The sequence below is a fragment of the Rhincodon typus genome, chromosome 37 (assembly GCF_021869965.1).
Source record: "Rhincodon typus isolate 14 chromosome 37, sRhiTyp1.1, whole genome shotgun sequence".
Taxonomy (NCBI): Eukaryota; Metazoa; Chordata; class Chondrichthyes; order Orectolobiformes; family Rhincodontidae; genus Rhincodon; species Rhincodon typus.
Genome location: NC_063368.1, coordinates 1,048,181 through 1,069,830, shown reverse-complemented (window position 1 = coordinate 1,069,830; position 21,650 = coordinate 1,048,181). Strand labels below are relative to the sequence as shown.

At 45.5% G+C, this 21,650-nt stretch overlaps 1 protein-coding gene across 1 annotated transcript; it reads right to left on the bottom strand.

Annotated features, from left to right (window-relative positions):
* Nucleotides 1–6,369: 6,369 nt before the first annotated feature.
* On the bottom strand, nt 6,370–20,323 carry LOC109928695 (platelet-derived growth factor subunit B-like). The gene is made up of 7 exons (XM_020528646.2): nt 19,748–20,323; nt 19,025–19,085; nt 11,156–11,245; nt 10,348–10,547; nt 9,446–9,572; nt 7,798–7,927; nt 6,370–7,595 (listed from the first exon to the last, which is right to left on the bottom strand). The coding sequence occupies exons 1-6, from the start codon at nt 19,799–19,801 to the stop codon at nt 7,818–7,820; spliced, it is 642 nt and encodes a 213-aa protein (XP_020384235.1). The 5' UTR covers nt 19,802–20,323; the 3' UTR covers nt 6,370–7,595; nt 7,798–7,817.
* Between the last annotated feature and the right edge of the window lie 1,327 nt (nt 20,324–21,650).

Here is a 21,650-nt window from a genome sequence, read left to right as displayed (position 1 = left end):
CTGTGTTCATCCAGCTCTACACCTTGTTATCTCAGATTCTCCAGCATCGGCAGTTCCTACTAGTTCTCATTAATAGTCAGGCTCCTTTCTTCCTGACTGCACCAAGCTAGATAGTGAGAACTTGTTAGTTATTTAGGAAGCACTGAGCTGTACTGCAGGGTTCACTGGCAGCTGGCTTTGAAAACTGCAGCAAAGAAACTTTGTGCAGGGACAGGCTACCTGGCTTATGGATTGAACCAGGCTGCATGTTAGGGTAGATCACTTGCTCTCATGGCACCTCCCTGAATGCTCGCAGCATCCCAAACTCATGCAAAAAAGATTTACAAGGATGTTACTGGGACTGGAAGGTTTGAGCTATAGGGAGAGGTTGAATAGGCTGGCGCTTTTTTCCTTGGAGCATAGGAGGGTGAGGGTTGTCCTTACAGAGGTTTATAAAATCATGAAGGGCCTGGATAGGATGAATAGCCAAGGTCTTTTCTCCAGGGTAGGAGAGTCCAAAATTAGAGGACATAAGTTTAAGGTGAGAGGGGAAAGATTTAAAAAGGACCTAAGGAGGCAACTTTTTCACACAGGTACGTACATGGAACGAGTTGCTAGTGTAAGTGTAGAGGTGGGTACAACTATAACATTTAAAAGCCATGATGTGGAGGTGCTGGTGTTGGACTGGGTTGGACAAAATCAGAAGTCACACGACACCAGGTCATAGACCAACAGGTTTATTTGAAATCACAAGCTTTCGGAGCCCCTTCGTCAGGTGAAGTCTTCAAGTGACATCACTGAACCTCCGAAAGCTTGTGGGCACATTTTGCTGTATGGCACACACTGACAGGTTAAGCTAACCCTTACAGCATGTGCCAGCTGCCTGCATGGCTAACATGTGACACATACCTTCAACCAAATGTCGGAGAGTGGGTGGGCACCAGTCCTTAGCCCTGTCAAGGGGAAAGGCTCCTGTCAGTGTAGGAGTAGGGGTGGGTTATGTCCCAGTGCTGTCAGTCAGGGGTATATTCCACACACAGTCTAGGGGCTTGGAGACAGCCAGCTGTCTGCCTGGGCTGGGTACCATCAGGGGATAAGTCCAAGTACAGTTCGGAGGAGGGGACAGCAGTCTGTGCTGTTGGGCTTGTGGTAGCAGGAGGGGAATCGGGTATTATCAGCCAGGGGTCTGGGGGCAAATATGTTCCTGGGGGGTTGCCTGCATTGCTCATTCAGGGAGTTGAGAGGGGCTGTGGGGGTATCACTACCATCAGAGTTGGGGAGAGTCAACACTGGGGACAAAATTCACAGGAGTGGAGTTGAGCTTAAAGTATACGGTGGGGGTGGGGGGAGTGGGTGGAGTTTGTAACAGCATTGGAGGGTACGATAAACTCCAGGAGAGGGTTTATTGGCAGTAACTCCCTCTGTGGCCTCCATTGGCTGTCTGGTGGGCTGGCCTGGCATGGCGGTCTCTCGGCCTGATGTGGCCTCAGCATGGATTTCCAGCCCTGAGGTGATTCCAGAGCAGTCTCCCGGCCTCAAGAGCGTCAAGGTAAGGCCTGGTGCTGACTGGAGGCTAGGTGCTGGCGTGGACTGGGTTGGAAGTCCTGTTGTTCTGAACATTTTGTATCTTTATTTTTTTCTAATTTATTCCAATGATCTGTAATGCTGCACTTTTATTTCTTTATTCTTCTAAGATTTTTTCACTAAGAATTTGTACTTAAGAATCTGTACCTATGTACATTTGTACCTAAAATGGCACTGTAAGTGGTGACTTGTAAACTTTTCACTGGACTCATTTGAACACGTGTCAATAAAGCTAATTCAAATTCTAATTCAAGAGAAGTCTAGAGGAGCAGGGTGGGCATCCTTGGTGGGGGGGGCGGGTGGGGTGGCAGAGTGTCAGTTTGATGGACAAAAGCATGGGATCAATGTCTGCTGGGCATTGAACATTGAAGACAAATACATAAAAGAAAGGCTTGTGAGCTCCAGCTCCATTTAATTTGCAATCATTTCTTTGTCCATTTGCAATGGACAGTGAACAGTTTTGCACTTCAAATGCTGGTCAAAGGTGATTGGCACCAAGCCACTGGTGCTTGTAAATCAAATCTTGCCATCTCAGTGACACAGAGGTTAGTGACAATGACTTAAAAGAGGGCACTCCTGAACAATAGCATCCCATCACTTGTGAAAATTCCAAGGGAACTGTGAGATGAGGGGAACCGAACTGTATCATTTGTCATGTAAGGATGATGGTGGAGTCTAATGAGTGCAATGGGAAATAAAAGGTTGAGGTGCATTTGGGTTGGGAATGTGGTCAGAGCACTGCAAGCTCTAACTTTTTATATTAATGTGTTGGTTACTAAGCTGGCATTGTATCATCACCAAGCTAGTGCCCAGGCTGTGACTTGGGCTGTGGGGAAGATGTGGTTCTGCACTATTGATCAAGCTGGTCAGGTCCTAAAGGACATAGCTGCTAGACAGGGTCTGTGAAGGCTGGTGAGGGAAGCAACAAGACGAATAAACATACTGACCTCATCCTTACCAAACTGTTGGCTCCAGATACATCTGCCCCTTACAGTACTGGTAAAATTGACCAACATACTATCCTTGTGGAGACAAAGACCCACATTCACATCAACTGCACCTTACATTGAGTCTTTTGACACTATCGCCTCCTAACAGATCTAGCCACTCAAGGCTAACCATACATGAGGCACTGTGGACCATCAACAGCAACAGAATCACACTTCAATACAATTGCAAACTCATGGCCCAGCATATGCCCTACTCTCCCATTGCCATCAGGCCAGGGAATCAGCTCCAATTCAATGGAGAGCGCAGGAGGGCACAACACGAGCAGTGCCAGATATACCTAAAAATGAGGTCTCAACCTAGTGAAGCTACCAAACAGGACTAATTGTGTGTCAAACAGCATAAGAAGCAAGTGATAGACAGAGATAAGTGATCCCACCACCAACAGATCAGATCTAAGCTCTGAGGTTCTGCTATGTCCAGTCATGAATAGTGTTGTACAATTAAACAATTCACTGGAGGAGGAGGCAGATCCTCAAATATGCCCATCCTCAATGATGGGAGAGACCAGAAAATCAGTGCAAAAGATAAGGCTGAAGCATTCACAACAATCTTCAGCCAGATGTGCCGACTGCACGGTCCATCTCAGCCTCTTCCCCAATAGTGCCAGGCATCAGTCTTCAGCCAATTTTATTCACTCCATGTGTTATCAAGAAACATTTGGAGGCACTGGATACTACAAAGGCTATGGGCTCTGACAACATTCCAGCAATAGTGCTGAAGACTTGTGATCCAGTACTTGCTGTGCCCTGAACCAATATCTACCTGACAATGTGGAAATTGCCCAGGTATGACCTGTGCATAAAAGGCAGGACAAATCCAATCTGGCCAATTACACTGTCCACAGGTATAGTGCTGAAAGATTGGAAAGAGACAAACATCATTCCCTTGTTCAAAAAACGGAACAGGGATAACCCTGGAAATTACAGACCAGTTAGTCTTACTTCAGTGGTGGGCAAATTATTGGAAAAGGCTCTGAGATACAGGATTTACGATCATTTGGAAAGGCACAGTTTGATTCATGATAATCAGCATGGATTTGTGAGGGATAGATCATGCCTCACAAACCTTATTGAATTCTTTGAAGAGGTGACCAAACACGTGGATGAAGGTAGAGAGGTGGATGTAATATACATGGATTTAAGTAAGGCATTTGATAAGGTTCCCCATGGTAGGCTCATGCAGAAGGTAAGGATGCATGGGATAGGGGGAAATGTGGCAGATTGGATGACCCTTAGAAGACAAAGGGTGGTAGTGGTGGTAGTGGACGGAAAATATTCAACATGGTGCTCAGTTACGAGTGGTGCACCACAAGGATCTGTTCTGGGTCCTCTTCTATTTGTGATTTTTGTAAATGATTTGGATGAAGGAGTGGAAGGGTGGATTAGCAAGTTCACGGACGATACGAAGGTGGGTCACGTTGTGGACAGTGCGGAGGGCTATTCTAGGTTACAAAGGGACATTGATAGAATGCAGAGCTGGGCTGAGAAGTGGCAGATGGAGTTTAACCCTGAAAGGTGTGAGGTGATTCATTTTGGAAGGACAAACTTGAAAGCAGAATACAGGGTTAACGGAAAGATTCTTGGCAGTGTGGAGGAGCAGAGGGATCTTGGGGTTCATATTCACAGTTCCCTGAAAGCTGCCACCCAGGTGGATAGAGTTGTTAAGAAGGCATATGGTGTGTTAGCTTTCATTAATAGAGGGATTGAGTTATTGAGTTCAAGAGCCGTGAAGTTATGCTCCAGCTATACAAAAGCCTGGTTCAGCCACATCTGGAGTATTGTGTTCAGTTCTGGTCACCTAATTACAGGAAAGATGTGGAAGCGTTAGAAAAGGTGCAGAGGAGATTTAACAGGATGTTGCCTGGAACGGAGGGAAGGTCTTACGAGGAAAGGTTGAGAGAGCTACGGCTTTTCTCTTTAGAATGACGAAGGATGAGAGGTGACTTGATAGAGGTGTACAAAATGATCAGAGGTATAGATAGAGTAGACAGCCAGAGACTTTTTCCTAGGGTGGAGGTAGCTTTTACGAGGGGACATAGTTTTAAAGTGAAAGGAAGTAGATATCGGGGAAACGTCAGAGGTAGGTTCTTTACTCAGAGAGTGGTAGGGGCGTGGAATGCATTGCCGGAGAGGGTAGTGGATTCGGCCTCATTAGGGGCATTTAAGCGGCTATTAGATAGGCATATGGATGATAGTATAAGGTAGTGGTGGAGGTTAGATAGACCTTAGGTTTAGGGAAAAAGTTCAGCACAACACCTGTACTGTTCTATGTTCTATCAGTCTACTCTCGATCATCAGTAAAGTGATGGAATGTGTCATCAACAGCTTTATTAGCCCCATTAATTTTCCTAGTACGTTTTCTCTAGTTATAGTTTTTTTTTTTACTTCTCCTTTTGTCCCTTGATTATTTAGTATTTTTGGATTGCTATTAATGTCTTCTACTCTGAAGACAGGTGCAGAGCATTTATTCACTTGCCTGCCATTTCCTTGTTCGCCAGCCTTGTTCTCTAATTGCCTATATTCACTTTAGCTTCCCTTTTAAAATATCTTTTAAAAAGAAACTCTTGCTGTTGATTCTGATATTGAATGAAGTTTATCCTCAAAGTTTATTTTCTCCCCATTTTTAATTTTTTGGTCATCTTTTGTTAGTTGTTAAACTTGTCCAATCTTTGCCACATTGTATAATTTTCTTTCAATTTGATGCTATCTTTAACCTCTTTGGTTAACCATAGTTGGTTTATCCCTTTCCCAGAATCTTTCTTTCTCTCTGCAACATGACTTCAACTCCTATACTCAATTCTTGGACCAATTGAGGCAAGCATGCCAAAAACACCACCCTGCTTGTGAAACTTGCAAGAGACCTAGGGGGTTTAGGTTCTCCATTTGACAACGATTCACTAATGGCCCAGTTGATCAAAGATCCCATTGTACTTAAGAAAACCTTCACTGTTAACTATAACCACTACTTTTGTTGTAATTTGCAAAGTTACTAACCACATTTCCTATAGTCCCATCCAAATTGGTTCTGTAAATGGCAACAATGGATCTAGCACTGATCCCCCAGAACATTGAGCTGGGAGTCCTGACCCTCCCTCAGCCACATGTCTGTAACAGTTATGATATCTCTGTCCCATATTACCACCTACGCCCCACATCTGTCAGGCCTGTTGCATTGAAATATATGCAGATTAATTCAATCAGTCTTCCCTCATTCCCGGTCATACTTTTGCCTGCTTTGCTCTAACTTCTGAGCCATCCTCCACCTTCTCATCTCACCATTGCTTAAGAACCCCCCCCAACCCACCGCCAGACTAGTTTAAACCTTCAAGTAGCTCTCACAAATCTGAGGATACTTGTCAATGTTCCTCTTGAACAGGATACTTCTGCCACAGAAGAGATACCAATGATCCAAAAATCCGAATCCCTGCCTACCCCACCAGCTCCTCAGTCACTCATTCATCAACCCTGTCCTCCGGTACATCAGGAGCAAACTGGAGAGCTTCCTGCTCTCGTCCTTCCAAGACTGAATCAAGAATTCTGCATCAGCTGCTGGGTGCGTCAGGTCGGTGTTTGATCAGGAAGCTAGAGCAGAGTCTCTGCTCTAACATTCATCTCCATGCAACGGTCCTCACAAACTTCAGTCAGAGCCCGAGGTAATCCAGAGCAACTGAGGATAATTAACTGAACGGATCAGTCTCAAATTATTCAGTTCACATTCCCAGTCCATGTTCTAGTTGGAATGTGTGACTCAGTGAAACAGATTCAACATGTTCCTTTGCACTTAGCTACACAGGGATCACAAAAAGCCATTTATTGGTGTTTCATATAAATCTTTACAATTTTAAATATATAAATAGTCATAATATTTATCCTGAAAAAAGGTTCCATTCCAGTGTATAATACAGATAAGCCGCTGGAGGAGAATTCCTCACTGTAAGTAGCCTACAGCAAAGTAACCTCACCCACACCAGCCCCATCACCGAGCAATCCATTCCTTGCTTCCGGGACCCCCTCCGCAGCCGTTCTGTGTTCCCTTGCCTCTGCCCCATTTGGGCACAGCCCTCGCTAGGTAGTGGTGCCGCAGTTAGATTCACAGCTGGGGTTTGATCACAGCTCCTGGCTCCGATCCAATACGAGGCCGATCCTTCGCCTCAGGCGAGTGTAAACAAGCAGCAAGGACCAGGCGTGCTGTCAGCTCCTCAACTATGCAGCACGTTTATCTCCCGGGAACAGGAGGGGCCGTGTCTCCCCGAGGAGAGAGAGAGTGTGTGAGCGAGCGATTTCACTGGCAGTGCCCCAGGCCATTGCTTCGAGCTCCATCCGGTTAACTGTTACACTGCTGGAGGCACTGACAAGCGAAGCTAGCGGGGAGCCAGTGCCAACTTTCACAGGCCAGCAATGAACCCTGATCTGGCCTGGCTTCCAATCCTGGATCTGGCATCTGCACTGATCCCAGAGAATGTTAAAACCAGGCAAGCACTGTGCAGTTAGCACCAGCTGGGAGGTGGAAGTGGGCATCATAACAACATCAGCACCTGGGAGGGGTGGGGGCAGAAAACAGACTCAAACGTGTAGGTACCCCTTTAAAAAGGGCCACTCAAACAGGCAGAACCAGCTGGTGACCTGGCTTCCCCTCATGCTGTTCACTCCAGTCACAGTAACCAACATTAAATACGGAAAATATATTAAAAAAGCAAAATATACAGTGCAAACAGCCCAGTCTCCATGCAGGATCAACCGCTGTCCATTTATCACTCCAACACAGGCATGGAGCTAACAAGTCCAGTGGTCATTAGCATTGTGTTCGCATTAAGAATCAGCTGCAGTCTTTAGTGCACATTTGTCTCTGGTTTGTCCATTTGCAGGAGTCTGCAGTTCCTGAAGTCCTTACATTGGGCCATGAAGAGGTTGAAATCCAGTAGATCCCAGTTGGAATGAATGATTGTGAGCAGCTGCCCCCAACAGCCCACTGACTGACTGCGACTTCAACCAGATTCTCCGTGGGATCTGAGTGTAGGACAGCTGCAAATTCAGACAGGACAATGTGAATGTGACAGACAGAGGTAGGCCTTGGGCTTGCCTGGCACAGGTCCTATCCCAGAGGGTGACTGCCCTAATCACAGGACCCTTAGCATTCATAACCCACAGCCCACCAGATCTCATCTTCTAGGGGGTGCATAGCCCTCTCCCTCCTTCCCCTGCTCAGAGCCAGAGAGCTCTTTACCTGAATTTTGCTGCCTGCTCCTATCTTGGGGCCAGTCCCTTGCCTTCGCTGATGTGCTTGAATTTCCGATACTTGCGTTTGTTGTACCCGCGAGTCTGGATCATGGTGGGAGCTGCAGTCGCCAAAGATCCTGGTGGGAAAAACTAAATCAGTTAAACTCCAGGGGTCCACAGAAAGAGAGCAGGAATAGGCCCTTCAGCCCTTCAAGGCTGTCCTGCCATTCATTATGATCATGGCTGATCATCCAACTCAGTCCCCTGTTCCTGTTTCCTTTGATCCTTTTAGTCTCGAGCTATAATCAACTCCTTGAAGTCAATGTTTTAGCCTCAGCTGCTTTGATGTAGTGAATTCCATAGGCTCACCACTCTCTGGGTGAAGAGACTAGTCCTGAATGGTTTAGTCCACATGCTTAGACAGTAATCCCTGGTTCTGGACTCTCACCATCAGGAGCATCCTTCCTGCTTTTATCTTGTCTAGTCCTGTTAGAATTTAGGTTTCAATCAGAAAGCCCTCATTCTAACTCCAGTCAATATAGACCCAAGTGATTTAACCTCACCTCATGCCAGTCCTGCCATCCCAGGAATCTGTCTGGTAAAAAAAAAAAAACTTTGATGTATTCCCTTGATAGACATAAAATCCATCCTCAGATAAGGGGATGAAAACTGTACATAATACTCTAGGTGCAGTCTCAACAAGACCCTGTACAACTGCAGCAAGACATCCCTGCTCCTGTACTCATTACCATTTGCCTTCTTCACTACCTGTTATACTTGCATACTTCCTTTCGGTGATTGGTATCATTACACGTTCTCCCGAGAGGCAAATAATCTGCCTTGCTGTATTTGCTCCCAAAGTGGATAGCCTCCCATTTATTCACATTATAATGCATCTGCCATGTATTTGCCCATTCACTCAGCCTGTCCAAGTCATACAGAACCATCTCTGCATCCTCCTAAAGCTCACCCTCACACCCAGCTTTGTGTAATCTGCTAATTTAGAGATATTAGCATTTGGATTCCTCATCTAAATCATTGATTAAGCCTAAATCCAGGCTGGTGTTAAAGCTTTTATTTAGTGAGCAGGTTAACAGCAAAGTTCCTGCCTTTGGTCACTATCTGGGCTCCTGAGTGCTGGGTTTTTGGTATCAATTATAGTACTCCCTCCACTATTACATTCACTGCTTAGTCTCCCTCACAGGTAAGGAGCATGTTGGTTGGGAGGGATGGGGTGGGGTGGGGTTGTGGGGGAAGTGACAGAGCAGTTTGAAGGGTTGCAATAGACCTAGGCACTATATGGAGAACACTAAAGCAGTGAAAAAAAACTGTGGAAGCAAATGTTAACACACTAATAAGAACAGGATATTACTACACAAGTTAGCAACACCCAAGACCTACCCAGCACCTAATGTAGCATCCAACATGCCACCATAGAATGATACCCAACATAGCACCCAAGACTCACCCAGCATCCAACATATTACCCAGAAGCCACCTAGCACCAAATGTGCCACTCAAGACCTACCCAACACACCACTCAGAACACAATACATTATCCAAAACCACCCAACACCCTATGCAGCACCCGGACCCACCTACTCCAACTGGTCATTCCCAGTTGCCTGCCTTGGGCAGGATATGTGGATACTCACCTTGTCTCTCCTGGGAATCTGCGTATTGAGCTGTGGTCATACACTTGCACTCGACATGGTCTAAGAGCACAACCACTGCCTTTCTGTTTGCACAGCGTCGGTGACGACATATTCTCCTTGTGACTACCTGAGAAACAGACCAATTATTGCAAATCATACATAAAATAAAGACCCAGGGAGAGAGCCTCAGTCAGTCAGTTTCCTGTCAGTTTTTAAGTAGGGATATTGTCAACGGGCAATGGGCCTGCACACCATGAAGCAGTTTACTGCTGCCTCCAGACTCCAATGGGATGCTGCACTCTTCCAGAATTTTCCACCAACCTAGAGTCACCAATGGCAGGGGGAGCTTGATTGGGCAAACCATCCCATCCCTGAACAGGGTCGACAACTCCCACACTGTCCCTGCTCAGCACTGAAGATTCGAGAAGCTTCTTTTCCCCAGCTAGGGTCCTGACCCTTGAAGATTCAAATGTTGAACATTTTCCTGGAGGATTTTGTGGAAGAGTTAAAATACTGCAGGAAATTCCTTTCACTTGAGCAGAGGCTGAATGAGGGTGTCAAATCCTTTCAGCCAAACCCTTGCCTCCATCCTCCCAGAGTGTTAATCCTGTAGGATCAGGAGAGCAGAGCAAGATCCTGCAACCTCACCACCCCCATCTCATGCCAATAATCTCCTACTTCCCTTTCTTTGACAGCCTTCTTCCAAGATCCCCTATACAATCCCCACCACTACATCCTCCCCTTCTACAACACCATCCTGTAGCACTCCTCTCACAAATGCTCCCATAGTCCCAATGCCATCCCATCCCCTGCTACCCCAGCAGCCCCTGACACCACTCCCATCTCCACCTGCACCCACCCCCCTTCGAGTGCACAGTGATGCCATATGCCCTGCTCCTCACCTGCACGTGTCGCTCTTGTACCTTGGTTGCCTGGCACTTGTAGTTCCTGGTGTTGCAGCAACCAGAGCATCGCTGCACCTCCACACAGGATGGCCACACAAAGAAGTTGGCACTAGTGCGGTCCACCATGCTTCGCGTGATTTCGATGATTGTGGGCCTCACCTTGCACTCTGCAGGTTTGGCAACTTGCACCACTGGCTCTGGAAGGGATCAGCAAAGCAGCTCACCACAATAATCCGGACAAACAGAAAACTCCTAGCTCTCACCAAAGCAGGCCAAGCGTAATCTACTCCACTTCCCAAATTAAAAAAAAGGGGCAGTATGGAAGACAGGAATCTGCAGAGCTGCGTGCAAATGGACAAGTGACCATATCTCCAAGTTACTGCTTTTAAGCCTTCCTCTTACCTCTGACTTTACCTATTGTGACCATTGTGCCCAAGGGAGTAAGTCACACTCACTCCACACAGGCACACTCTCCTGTCTGATCCCACTCCCTCCCAAAAGAGGCCTAGACAAAAGCCTCCAACCTCTGTTCTGACAAGTCTTGACAGACTTTCCACTCCCTTGACCCAGAAATCCTGACTAAATACCACCACCCTGTTATCATTGGTGATCCTGACTAATTGCAAGACAGACATCCAACACCCTCCTCCCTAGGCACTCACGAACCCAACCAATATCTAAAACCAACTGGAGAAAAAGTGAAGTGTGCTTGGACACAGACCACACCTCCCCACCCATTTCCCCCTCCCCTATATAGAGCCCAAACATCTGCAGAAATTCATTCCTCCCAGAGAAGGGGTCTCACCTGGGCTGCGTGTCATATGGACAGCTTGCCAATGGCCTTCTCCAACCACAGACACTGAATAAAGGTTCTCCGAATCCTTGGCATTTGCACCTAAAAAACCAAACCCATGACTGCTTATTACCTTGCTAATCTCCAATCTCCATTCTACATTCAAAAACTGGCTTTTGGAAACAACTGGCAGTTGAAGACTGATTTCGTGCATTTGTAATGAGTACTTTGAAATAAACAGAAAGTAAAAGTCACATTTAACAGAACTCCTTTATTTAAAAGTTGCAATTTCACAACCAATGGCAGGATTCAGTTGACATTGAAAAAAAATTGAGAGAATAGGAAAATATTCATGAACTTCAAATTGGTATGAAATTCACTTGCCAATTGCAATGTCACTAAGTGTGAGGTTGTGCATTTCAATAAAAACAAAAAAGTGGTCATATCCTCAAACAAAAGCAACATAATGTAGATTATGGAAATCTGATAGAAAAAACAAATTGCTGGGGAATTTCAGAAGGTCTGGTAGGAGAAACAGAGTTAATGCTGGTACGACTCTCTACTCCTTGAGAAATACGTTTCTGAATGAGAGCACATACCTAGAATCAGTGCAAGTATTGATGCATTTAATAACAGAACTTGGATCAGTCAAACAGGACTGTGCACAATTCAGACCTCCTGCTTATATAAAAAGTTGAAGGCAATGGAAGTACAGAATAGATAAACTGAAATGACATCAGAAGAGGTTAAATCTCAGGAAAGATTTTAAACGAAGGGATAATCAGATGGAGGTTTTAAAGATCTTGAAAAGGATTTGATAGAGTAGATGTAGTGAAGATGTTTCAACTTGTAGTGGAGACTAAATGCTGTCAGTAGCAGATAGCTGCTGATAAATCTAACAGCAAATTTGGAAGAAATATTTGCCTAAAGATGGAGGAAAATGTGGAACTTGCTTCCAAAAGATGTCAAGGAGAAGCTGGAAAAAGAAAGGCAAAAGGAATAGGAGATGAATGGATGGGGGGGAACTCATCTGAGGCAGAAAGATCAGGCACAGAATAGTTGGTCAGAAATCTGTTTTCTATGCTGGAAATACTTTGGAATAAAAGTATTACTATATCCAATTAGTTTCTAATCCTAAATCAAGAGCCATTTCTGTTGAATAGAGTTTCAATAAAACACTTATATTAATGGTAACAGCCATTGTTGCAGCAACTGTATCCAGATCAGTGACATGAAAAAGATTTGTTTTAAAGAGAGTCACCAGTCTGGGATATAGGGAGACAGACAGACACAGGAGGTACAACTCGGAAGTAGGTACAAACTTCTCAGGACAAGTCATTGGCAGGGTATAGTGTAATCAACAGGTGGCAAGGGGTTAAAGGCCAAAGTATTGGGAGGGGTGAAAAAGCTGGCCTTTAAAAGAAACATCTGAAATGGAGGAGGCAGAGATTAGAGGGGATTTCAGAGCTTAAAGACATACACAGGTAAGGATATGGCCAATCAATGGTAGAACAGAAAGGAAGGAAGTCTGCAAAAAACAAAAAAGGCCAATTTAAATTAATTTCAGATTGCAAAGTGACCAATACAGTATCCAGTTACTAGGACCAGTTCTCTGAAAAACTGGTACTTTATTTATCCTATGTACTGCTTACTAGTATCAATATGTATTTAAAAGTATAACAGGTAGTTGCCAATAGATTAGCTATTTTGTCAACATTTCAGGTTGAAGTTCGATTCCTAGTGGACCCATGCTCTGGTTACCCGAATCAATCCCATTCCCTATAATTCTCGTTCATTAATGGCCCCCTAATCCTCACTTCCATTCAAATTTGGCTCATTTATCCTCATGTTTCACACATTTGCACAAATTGCTTCAACCAAAGTGTGAAATACCAGCAAGAAAAAACCTGATCCTTAATCAGCTTCTGGAGAATTTCTAGCACTCAGTTGTAGGTTGTAACTGTATCATTGCTGCTTAGTTCCATAATGGGAATGAACAGACTGGAAGTCATTTGCCTGGGGCTTGCCAACTCTGTTAGCTGAAAACAGTGACGCCACACCAGGCCAATCAAAGGTGAAAATGCAGAAAGCTCCAAGTTGTCACTTTCTCCATATCTTTATTACACAGAATGTTTTCCAAACTCAGGCCATATTTGTTGCAAAACCTACATCAGTAGGAGACAGATGACAACTCCAACTTCCCTAGCAACTGACTGGAATTTCAGCCCCTCAAACCTGTTAGAAAGCCACAGGAGGCCATTCAATTACTCTAGTCTGCTCTGCTAGACTAGGTGGAATGCCCCACCCATATTCAGCCAGCTATTGGTTAATCCTGATTTTAAATTTCAATTTTTCTGTGGTTCCATAACCTCAAAACCCTGCACTCAACTTCAATCTCAGGTTTGGAATTTTCAATTGACCTTCAGACCCAAATGCTTTTTGGGGGAATGAGTTTGAGGTATACGTGATACATGAGGAAAGAAAAAAAAAAAGGTGTTTCCTCGAGAGTGAAATGGAGGTTGTCTACATACAAATTCAAGATGGTGATCCCAACACAGAGTGAGACCATTCGCTATCATCAGTCCATCTTTGTATTTACTGCCCACAGGAACTAGGTGATCAATCACTTCTACTCAATAGAATTCCAGGAATTCTGTCAGTTTTCTCTTCAACCTCTTGTCCAACCCAATCTAAAATTTTAACAGGTTCCCTTTCAACCATGAAACCTGGAGATGAATTCTGAAGCCTCACAGCTGTGTGTAGAAGCATGTCCTGCTTAGTTTTAAACTTCAGGTATTTCATCTTTATCTTGTGCCTCCCTGTTTAGGGCTTCTCTACAATCGGAGCAGATCTAAGTACTTCAATCCTACTATCTGCGGTCTCGGTCATTTGATCAAGTACATACTCATTTTCCATAGCTTTTAAAGTTAAGGAACGGGGCAAAAAAAAAAAAAAAGAAATTGTTCCCCCATTAGATGTTTCAAATCCTAGAGAACGGAATGGTAAGTGGGAAAATTAGGATCCAGGGGATGGGGGAAATTTACTTTCCCTTCAAAAGAGAATTAAGTTATGGAAAAAAGTTACAGGAAAACACTGATGCAGGTGATGTGAGCAGGGTCTGGACACAACTAAACTCTTGAGCATCAACAACCACAGCGATCCCTCCCTAGCAAGGTGTTGCCTTCTGGCCAGTGAAAGGGTCCAGAAGGGAAAAGTGGAATTTGATGTTGGTACAAAACTACCAAGATTTAATACAAGATCTTGCATCTCTGACAGTAATTTGTTGCCTCATTCAACATATTGGTATCTGTCATTTGAAACTAATATCTATGATATTTGATTAAAATTGGCCAGAGCTGGAAGATATCAGATGGTCAGCCTATTGAACGCACCCAATATGAACAGTTTAGTGTGCGAGGGAAGACGTTTGTATGCTTTCCACTTCTGAGTGCTAGTTTGCTTTTCATTTTTAGTGTCTACACCACTGGCTAGCAGCAATATGAGAAAGAGCCAAATGTGTCAATCACTCCCAGTCAGTTCACAGCCTCTTCAGTGAATTTAATTCAACATATGGAAACCAGCTTTGTTTTGGTTGTAAGGCTAAGCTTTGAAGGAGATTTGTCCCTCAGACACTGCAGTGACATCCCAGGAATCAAACTCACAGATACAGGCCAATAGCTCCATAACCTTGTTAACTTGGGAGAATTTAACATTAAAGGGTGCAAATGCAGACAAAAAATATGGATTGGAGTCTAAATATGACGGAGGTCTAAATTGTGGTGCACCAGGGGACGGGGAGCCTTCAATTCCAAGCAGAAATGCTGACCTCATGCCAGTCAGTTCTTCAGTAGATAATAACTTCCTTGACTTGATCAGACAAGTACTCACAGGATCTCCACGCAGAATGCTGCAGAAAAATGGAACATTCAAGACACCATTCACAATACCACATTTTTACCGCATGGGAAGCAACAGAAGAATTCTCTTGTTCGAGGCCAATATCATTGTCAAGGAAGCTTCCATTGAAGACACGAAGTCCACTCCTATTCATTGTAGGAGATAAAGCAAGAAGACTCAGTGCATTAAGAGCTACTCAAAAGTAAAGTCCAACAGGCTGTGAGGTGGTGCATCAGCAATTGCTGGTTACAACATCAGAGAATATCTGTATCACATGGAATGTGTGAATGGGACACGTACAAAGAGATCAAAGCTGTAACAGATGAATCGACAATGAAAAACTGCTCAATTGAGATCAAAAATAGGGAGATCAGTGACTCAGACAGTTGCAGAGATGGGTGCCATACTCCAGGGAAACCACAGCATTGAAGAAGCTGTAGACATCATAGACAGCTGCTGTGTCACAGCAGCGTATGATATTGAGCCCACACAAAAAAGGAGCTAAGCAAAGTTATTGATTCACTTGCCCAGCAGAGCAGAGGTCCAGCCCAATCTCAAACAAAGGAAACCAGAATTCTTGCAGCATCTACACAGACCTCTCCTCTGGAGAGTGCCCTAGGATTCATGTGATGCAAATATTGTGACCATGTACAAGCACAAGGGTGAACACAGTCAGTCAGTTTGCCAACTACTGACGCCTCGCCCTGCTGAACCAGCATGAGACTGAAGATTCTAGCTTGAAAATGTCCACCCTGATTTCTAGTGTGATTTCAGGACCACAAGTGACATCATCTTCCTAGCCCTGCAGCTGCAAGAACAAAAAGCTGTGAACAAGCCTCAATCCATATCACCAAGGCAGTGATCAGAGGCAGCCTATTTCAGCTGGAGAAATTACCTGCTCGTTGAAGCCATCTCTTGTTTTCATAAGGACGTGATGGACAAGGTCAGGCATGATAGCGCTGCATCACAATCCAGTGAGAGATCCACAATGGGGTTGATTTTAGTTCTGACTTTCTTTGGCATATTCTCCTCATTACTATTGTCATGTGTCTTCAGTTCATCTGCACAGAGTGTCTACTTACATACCAGGCCAGACAAAAAGCTGGTCAGCTTTACTTGTCAGGGATCCAAGACAAAACAGGTGTGGCAAATCCTCAGTTGCTCTCTGCTAGCAGTGTTGCCCTGGACTTCCATATCCAGATAGTTCCTTCAGCATTAAGTGGGTAGACTCTCTCCTGCATGTGAAGAGTCTGGTTTGAGCAGCAGCAACAGGAAGACATAGCTAATGGTCCAGGATGGTGATATCCTGCCCTCCAATACTGACAACATGATACTCAAGGTTGTTGATTGCGGAGTTCAAATGTGAAGCTATCACTTGACAACAATATCACGAAAGCTGCAGCTGTTATATCCGACTTAAGTAAGACGGTGTGGAAAGACAGAATCCTGACAGACTCTCATACGGAGTCTACCAACTCTGCATTCTCAGTGAATTCACTATTGCAGTGAGTCCTGGATAGCATACACCAGGGAGAAATGGCTAAAACCAAAAAAACAAAATAGGAGAAACTCAGATCTGGCTGCATCTGTGAAGAGAAAACAGTTAATGTTTCACGTCCAGTGATCCTTCTTCAAAAGTAGAAACAATCAGGAAGCGGTGGTATTTATGCTAAGGAAAAGGGTTTGCAGGGGATGGGAGGAATAAAAAGTTGAGTGGAGACACCAAAAAAAAGGTAGACAAGGGGATTGTTGATGGTAACACAGGGAAGAGGAGATGCTAGAAAGGTGATAATATGGGTGGGTAAAAATGGATTGATTGACTCTGATGAAAGCAATCCATGTGATGACAAGGCCTGGGGTATAGAGGTTGGGGTAAAGAACATTGAAGGAGGTGCTCAGACTCAATTTATTAAACTTAATATTAGAGTTCTTAAGGCTGCAGGATCATCAAGTGGAAAACGAAGTGCTGCATTCTTCCAGCTTGTGCTGAGCTTTGCTGGAGCACTGCAGTGAGACAGATATTGGCCAGGGAACACAGTAGCGTTGAAGGGTTTTTTTTTAAATTGACAGAATGTAGGTGTTCCACAAAGCAATCACCCAGTCTGCATTTCGTTTCCTCAGTATAGAGGAGAGTACATTGTGAGCAAACTGAACAGCTCAATGACTCAGACATATCCTGTCAGAAGGATAGTGTCATCACCTCACGTCCTGGCCTGTGCTAATTCTAACAGCCCATATTCCATTGCTAAACCAAAAGATGTCTGCACTTGCTCAACCATGGTCAAGACAGATAAGAGCCATCTACCCAAATACTTCCTGTACAATAACCTGGTCTTTGGGTCACACCCTCCAGAGTGACCATACCCTTTGCTTAAAGGACACCTGACCGTAAGATATGAAGATAGCAGATATCAACACTGACAACTGGGAGACTGACGCTGATGGCTGTGACCTTTGGGCGTTAACTGTCTGGAAGGAGATGAGCAGATATGAAAAGCTCAGCTGGCTGAGGAGAGGGCCTAGAGAAAATGGAGGGCATGAATGGGGGCTCCTGCCCGAACCCCACAGATACAGCTATTCTAGAGGGGAGCTTCTGCACTACCATACCAAGAGAAGCTCAATGCAAGTTTACCATCATAACCAAATAATCTCACACAAACAAACAGCAGGCTAGTGCCAGGTTGGGATTTTTTTTTTTGAGCAGTGTCAGGGTGGGTGGGGGTGGAAAACGTGAAGGAGTTTGGGCAGCATGGTGTTAAGATCAGTTTAGAAAATGCCTTGGTTAGGTGGAATAGTCATTGTCTCCAAGTGTCTCAATACCATTAAAAACAAAAAGCTTAAGCAATTCAGGGGTTAAACAGAAATCCTGGCAGCAAGATTGAATTTACTGAAATACTAACTAACTATCATATTTGAGCAGCTGAAATGTTAATGTGAAGGTCAATCAGCTCAACCAAAAGAAAGAAACTTTGTTCATACTGTTTCAGACAATTGGAAATACAAACGATCAGGAAATAATTCCACAGATTCCATCCTTGTCGGGATATGAGGAATGCTAACACAAGGAGCCTATATTTAGAAGCATATTCATTGTGTTTGAAAAACACAAGAAGAAAGAGACTGGCATTGAACAATGCTGGGCCCGAACCCAGACGAGTGAGCGGGAGATCAGCCTCACGCGATGCTTCACTCCGTTATACTAGTGAGGAGACAGTACAGCCTTGCCAAACCTCATTGGACTTGCAGACAATTGCAGGAAACACTGGGCTTTCTTAGATAGCAGCTGAGCTGAGGTTGGAATGGCCAGCAGACAAAACAGGCCAGAACTGAAATGCCATTCCAGAATGCTGGAAGCAATGTGACCTAATCCAGGAGGTTACCCCAGCACAAGACAGCGCTGAGAAGCGAACGACAGGCTCACTTGTTTGAAACCCTGTACAATCTGCTCAGATTTATTCACTCAGTCTCCATCTCAAGGGCAATAAAAGCTGGCACGGGCACAAAAGCCCACATCCTGGAATAAAGCAGTGATCCATTGCAAAGTACCCCACGATCCTGGGAGCTGTGATGTCGCACTTCTGTCTCAGTCGCACTGTTTCACCTTGCTCCTGTTACTATGCGCTCCCTCCCACATACTCTCCATTCTCAGTGCAATGAAACCCTCCCACACACCTGCCAACTCTCCTGCCCTTTCAAAGCCTCCTAGCTCCAGATGGCCGCACCGTCAACCCTCGTTCCCCCCACGCCATATCTTCCTATTTTTGTCAGCTGCAGATCAGCTCCACACTTCACATCCCTCCCTCGGTACCACCAACCTCTGGATGGGTGAATCCAACCCGTCAGCAGTCACCCGCTGTAAAATGACCAATATATCCCCGTGCCCTCCCAGCCTCACTTTATGCCAATTGTTGTACCGTCCCCAACAGCTTAGTGAAGCACACCTCCCCGCTCTTGTATATGAACCACAATGTATCTGTGATTTACCTTGGGGTCGATGAGGGATGAGGTGCTGGGATCTGCTGTATTCAGAAGGAATCCAGTCACCCTGTTGGGTGGAAGAGACAGTGGTGATTAGTGACCCATAGAAGAACCACCACAGGATAGAAAGCGAGTGGGGTTGGGGGGATTGGCGGGCTGGGAGAGAGAGGCCGGACTGGCAGGGGTAGAGGGAGAGCACTCTATCTCACCCACGCCGAACCCCTCCTGTCAAAAGGATGATTCAGGCTGCAACGTGACCCAGCATTTTACTGTAGCATTCTGGCAAACACTGATTAACAACAATTTATTGCCCCACATTTTACCCTTTAGTCTGTGATAAGTCCCTTTGCCCTCTTCCCCTAATCTCGCTACCCGTCTTCCTCTTTGTATCTCAGTACGCGTGACAATAATCAAATCAAATTTCTGTTCCACTTGCCCCCCGTCCCTTTTAACGGAAGCTCTGAGCAGTCTGCCCCGTCCCCGGCGGTTGCAGATCTCAGCCAACCCAAGGGAGCATGGAAAAGGAGCCAAAGTGGTGAACTCGAGCCCTGATCCTCAACCCCTAACCCCATACCCCCTGTCTTCAGACCACCATGTCCATTACCCATATAGCCTCCACTACCGTACCCCCAGCCCCCACTGCCCATATACCCCCACGCCTTTGCCACATACCCCATGTCCCCTGCCCGCCCATATATCGCCCCCAAAACCCCTGCCCCAGTTGCTTACCCGAGTGGCGGGCCAGAGGCAGCCCAGAACGAACAGTGCGGTGCCCAGATCCATAGCGCGGCTCCTGGTCTCAGAGGCCACAGTCGGAGCAGCTCATCTCCCCCCTGGGGCTGGGAGTCCAGGGGCTTGTCCCGGGACAGTACGGAGTCCCCTTGCAGCGTGTCTCTCTCTCTCTCACACACACACACACACACACACACACGCTGGAACTCCGCAGGCAGTTTGACTGAAGGATTTCTTCCTGATATAAGCAGGAGGGAGAATCCGGAGTAACAGGTGTCGCTCAGTGACTGGGAGCAGGTCCAGAAACAGAGCCGGAGCTCCTAGTCTTCCGCACCCTTCACCCTGACTTTCTCAGTCTGATTCTGTCCTCCTCCCCCTTAGTCTCCTTGCTGGGAATCACTGCCTCTCCCGTGTGTGCCTGTCAGTCTCCTTCTGTTTCCCCTGTATCTCAAGCTCCCTGTTCCCCGTCTCTGCGTGTCCCTATCAGTCAGCCTGTTTCTCCCCCATATGTCTCTACGCCGCACACTCCCTGTCACTCTTCTCTCACTGGAGTTTTTATAACCAAACGCTGTGAAGGTGTGGGTCACGATTGCGCATGTGTCGCGGGTTTCCCCCTGCCTTAAAGGGAAGGTGCAGCCCATTACCCGATAGAAAGTCCCGCCCGAGAGTGGGGGGGGTGGGATGGGGGGAGGGGGGAGGAGAGGCGAGACGAGACATTCTTGTTAGAGACATGAAACAAAGTCGAACAGCCGAGGGTCAGGCTACCTCCTGTTTATCTGACGTCACTTCTCGACAGCTTCTTCTGGGGCGCATTTTCCATTCATTATTTTTGTTCTAATTTCTTTCTGTCTGTTGGGTCTTTTCCACACCTGTCTATTTCGGTCATTTTGTTTTCTTTTCTGTTCTGCTGCCTCTCTCTCACTGTTTTCATTGTCTCTGCACACTTGTCCCTTTCTCCCTCTATCTCTGTGCCTCTGTCTATCCCTCTCTGTCTATGCCTCTTCCTGTGTCTTAATTACTCTGTCTCTCCCACTCTCTCTCACTCCCTCTCCCAATTTGTTTTGCTTCCTCTATCTGTTTCCCTCCTATTTATTTCTCTCCTTTTGTCTGTCTCTGTCCTTCTGTCCATCTCCCTCTGACTGTGCCTGTCTCCCTCTGTATTTCATTTGTCTTTCCCTCTTTCTCATTCCTTCCATGTCCCTCTCTGTCTTTCTCCCCATCTTTCTTGTTTTTCCAAGTCTATCTGCCTTCCTCTATTTTATCTCTTCCTTTAACTGTCTTTCTCCCTCTCTGTCTTTCTCTGCCCCATCCCCTCTCACCCACTTTATCACTCCCTCAGTTTCTCCCTCTTCTGCTTATTTTCTTGGGACCTATCCAGCTGTTACTTTCCAGGTCTTTTCCTTTGTTTCGCTTTCTCTCTCAACCTTTCTCATTCTGGTCTTCAATCTTTCCTTTCCTCTGTCTTTCTTCTATGTTTCTGACTCCTACCATCCATCAGTTTATATTTCTATTACTTCGTTTCTTTTGTTATTCTCTATTTCTTTTTCATCTCTCCCCCTTTCTATCCCTCTCTCTGCATCCATCTCTTTTCCTCTGTCTGTTTCACTGATTCCCCTTTTATCTCTCACTGCCTGTCTGTTTCTGTCCCTCTGTGTCTGTCTGTCTCACTGACTCTCCTCCATTCTCTCCCCGTCTGCGTCTGTCTCCCCATCTGCGTCTGTCTCCCCATCTGCGTCTGTCTCCCCATCTGCATCTGTCTCCCCATCTGCATCTGTCTCCCCATCTGCATCTGTTTCTTGCATTGTCTCTTTTTCTGTTGGTCTTACACATCGACTTTGCGTGTTTGTCCATCTCTCTCAATCCGTCTTTCTTAATTTCTGTCTTTCTGTGTCCCAAATAA

Bases quoted from the DNA above. Each gene is read 5' to 3' on its own strand.
- LOC109928695 (XM_020528646.2), bottom strand. From the start codon at position 19,801: ATGGATCTGGGCACCGCACTGTTCGTTCTGGGCTGCCTCTGGCCCGCC. The intron at 19,086-19,747 runs GTAAGCAACTGG...TCCACCCAACAG, and splicing joins GCCTCTGGCCCGCCACTCGG to GGTGACTGGATTCCTTCTGA. The intron at 10,548-11,155 runs GTGAGACCCCTT...GATCCCTTCCAG, and splicing joins CCATATGACACGCAGCCCAG to AGCCAGTGGTGCAAGTTGCC.